This window comes from Oryx dammah, unplaced genomic scaffold (genome assembly GCF_014754425.2).
Source record: "Oryx dammah isolate SB20612 unplaced genomic scaffold, SCBI_Odam_1.1 HiC_scaffold_11, whole genome shotgun sequence".
In the NCBI taxonomy this organism is placed as follows: Eukaryota; Metazoa; Chordata; class Mammalia; order Artiodactyla; family Bovidae; genus Oryx; species Oryx dammah.
The window spans coordinates 22,296,988-22,299,390 of NW_024070195.1; the positions used below are offsets into that span (position 1 = coordinate 22,296,988).

At 36.5% G+C, this 2,403-nt stretch overlaps 1 protein-coding gene across 1 annotated transcript in view; it reads right to left on the reverse strand.

Moving 5' to 3' along the window:
• Window positions 1-191, reverse strand: part of LOC120869739 (olfactory receptor 10C1-like) — a 38,722-nt gene extending 38,531 nt beyond the window's left edge. The window contains exon 1 of the mRNA XM_040249015.1: window positions 13-191. Coding sequence (XP_040104949.1) covers window positions 13-191 — 179 coding nt within the window. The remainder of the gene's footprint in view (window positions 1-12) is intronic.
• Window positions 192-2,403: the final 2,212 nt, after the last annotated feature.

A 2,403-nucleotide genomic window follows, 5' to 3' on the forward strand; every position in this document is an offset into this window, starting at 1 on the left:
GGGGTATGGAGGGCTGGATTGGTCCAGATGGCAAGGGCTATGAGAGCGTTGCCTGTCAGTGATACTAAGAACATGAGTAGGATGAGGGTAAATAAAAGGAAGCACTGTTCAGTGACCTCAGAGAATTTGACAAATGCAAAGTGTTTCACAGACATGCTGTTGTCCTGCCACAAAGAACAATTGATGCTCATGACCTGAATAAAAGAAAGGTGAAGTCATCAGAAAGATTCTTTCAGATAGAAATTTAAATCCTTATATTGCTCTTAACAAGCTCTTAAAAGACTCCTTGGAAGAAAAGTTATGACCAACCTAGAAAGCATATTAAAAAGCAGATACATTGCCAACAAAGGTCCGTCTAGTCAAAGCTATGGTTTTTCCAGTAGTCATGTATGGATGTGAGAGTTGAACTATAAAGAAAGCTGAGTGCTGAAGAATTGATGCTTTTGAACTATGGTGTTGGAGAAGACTCTTGAGAGTCCCTTGGCTGCAAGGAGATACAACCAGTCCATCCTAAAGGCAATCAGTCCTGAATGTTCATTGGAAGGACTGATGTTGAAGCTGAAACTCCAATACTTTGGCCACTTGATGTGAAGAGCTGACTCATTTGAAAAGACCCTGATGCTGGGAAAGATTGAGGGCAGGAGGAGAAGGGGACAACAGAGGATGAGATAGTTAGATGGCATCCCTGATGCAATGGACATGAGTTTGAGTAAACTCCGTGAGTTGGTGATGGACAGGGAGGCCTGGTGTGCTGTGGTCCATGGGGTTGCAAAGAGTCGGACACAACTGAGCGACTGAACTGAACTGAACTGAACTGAACAAGCTCTAGTGAGTCAAAGAGATAAATTTCTTACCTATAATTTAAAATTTACAAAGTTTGGAAGTTAGACTCATCCTGAAAATGAATCCTACTTTATGTTCACTATCTCAGTTGATTTTTCAAAGATATATCTAGTCAGCAGGCATAAAATGGAAAAGAAATTTCTGCACAATTCTGTTTTATCCTTTCATTTTATCAAATAAAGTTCTTCTCATACCTATTTATTTCCTAATCTTTTGCCACTGACTTGCTTTCTTCACTTATTCAGTCAACAAGTATTTACTGAACACAGAGTATTTTCAAGTATTTTTCAATTACTGTTGTAGGTCCTGGGATTAAACAATGTAAAACAAGATAGAAACAAGTGGACTCTTTCAAAATTCTGTTAAATATGGACTAACAAGTCAGCACAGTTACAGGGATCCTTTATAGATATAATTGTTGAAAAAATTTTCACACATCAAACATTCTATTATAATGCATTTACACTTATAGCATTTATAAACATTCACCTTGCATTCTGTCACATTAAATTAATTAATATAATTTAGTATCTGTATTCCTCATGGAGGAACACATTTCAATAAAGGTTTTGGCAAAGAAAACAGACAATAGTTTACTTATCTTTTTTAAAAACCCAAAATATTTTCTTAAATATCATTAGTTCACAATAATAACCTATGCAGTTACTTAAAAACTCTAGATGTGGAGATATTTTCATTCTTCTCGTCACTTAAATACCCAAATAATTTTTCAAACTAATTTTATCTTCCTGTATCTGAAAGGAACTGCAATTTCCCCATGACAATGATGGAGGAACCAAGTTGGAAATCCCAACCAGAAAAGGAGAATGCATGACTCTTAAGTAGTGACATTGTAAAGATTTCATTTCATAAATATCCTTGTCCCATTTAGACTGTAAACAGTAAATGCAAATGCCTGTGTTGGGGGTTAGAGTCAGGGGATATGAGGAATGGGAGAAACCTACTGGTAGACGGCACATGGTGAGGGCTGGCTGCACAAAGGCTAATGGACGCTGTTAGTCATTTAATATTCTTAGACCCACAAGATGAATTAAAAGTCATCCTGTGCATGTCCAAGATAGTGAAGATCTGTGAGTGCTTCTAAGTATTTAAACTGACAAAGAATTATACTTTGTCTAGAAATAAAAATTAAATCATATAGAAATAAATGTATATACCCACTTGGAAGGGAGAATACAGACAAACAGTCAAATTCTCTTCTTCATTCCTGTCACCAGGAATAATTCTACATCATGTAAAATCTGATTTTTTTCATTATCTTTTCTATTGTTTTCAGGATTTAATCTATTGACCTTTGTCCAGGGACCCTGAGTTCCATGTAGCAGAGGTCAGTCTTATGTACATACCAAGAAAGTTTAATTTTAATCATTGCCTACAGAAAGAGAGTGAATTGTCCAAGAGCAGGATGTCAGGAGTCTGCAAAAAGGAGCATCACGGGCAGTACAAAATTTGGCACAATCTTCTGTCTCTCACCTGATATATTTTCTTGACAAAGTTTCTAATCCATCATTTCTGTGTAAAAGAAGGATGATGAAGCCC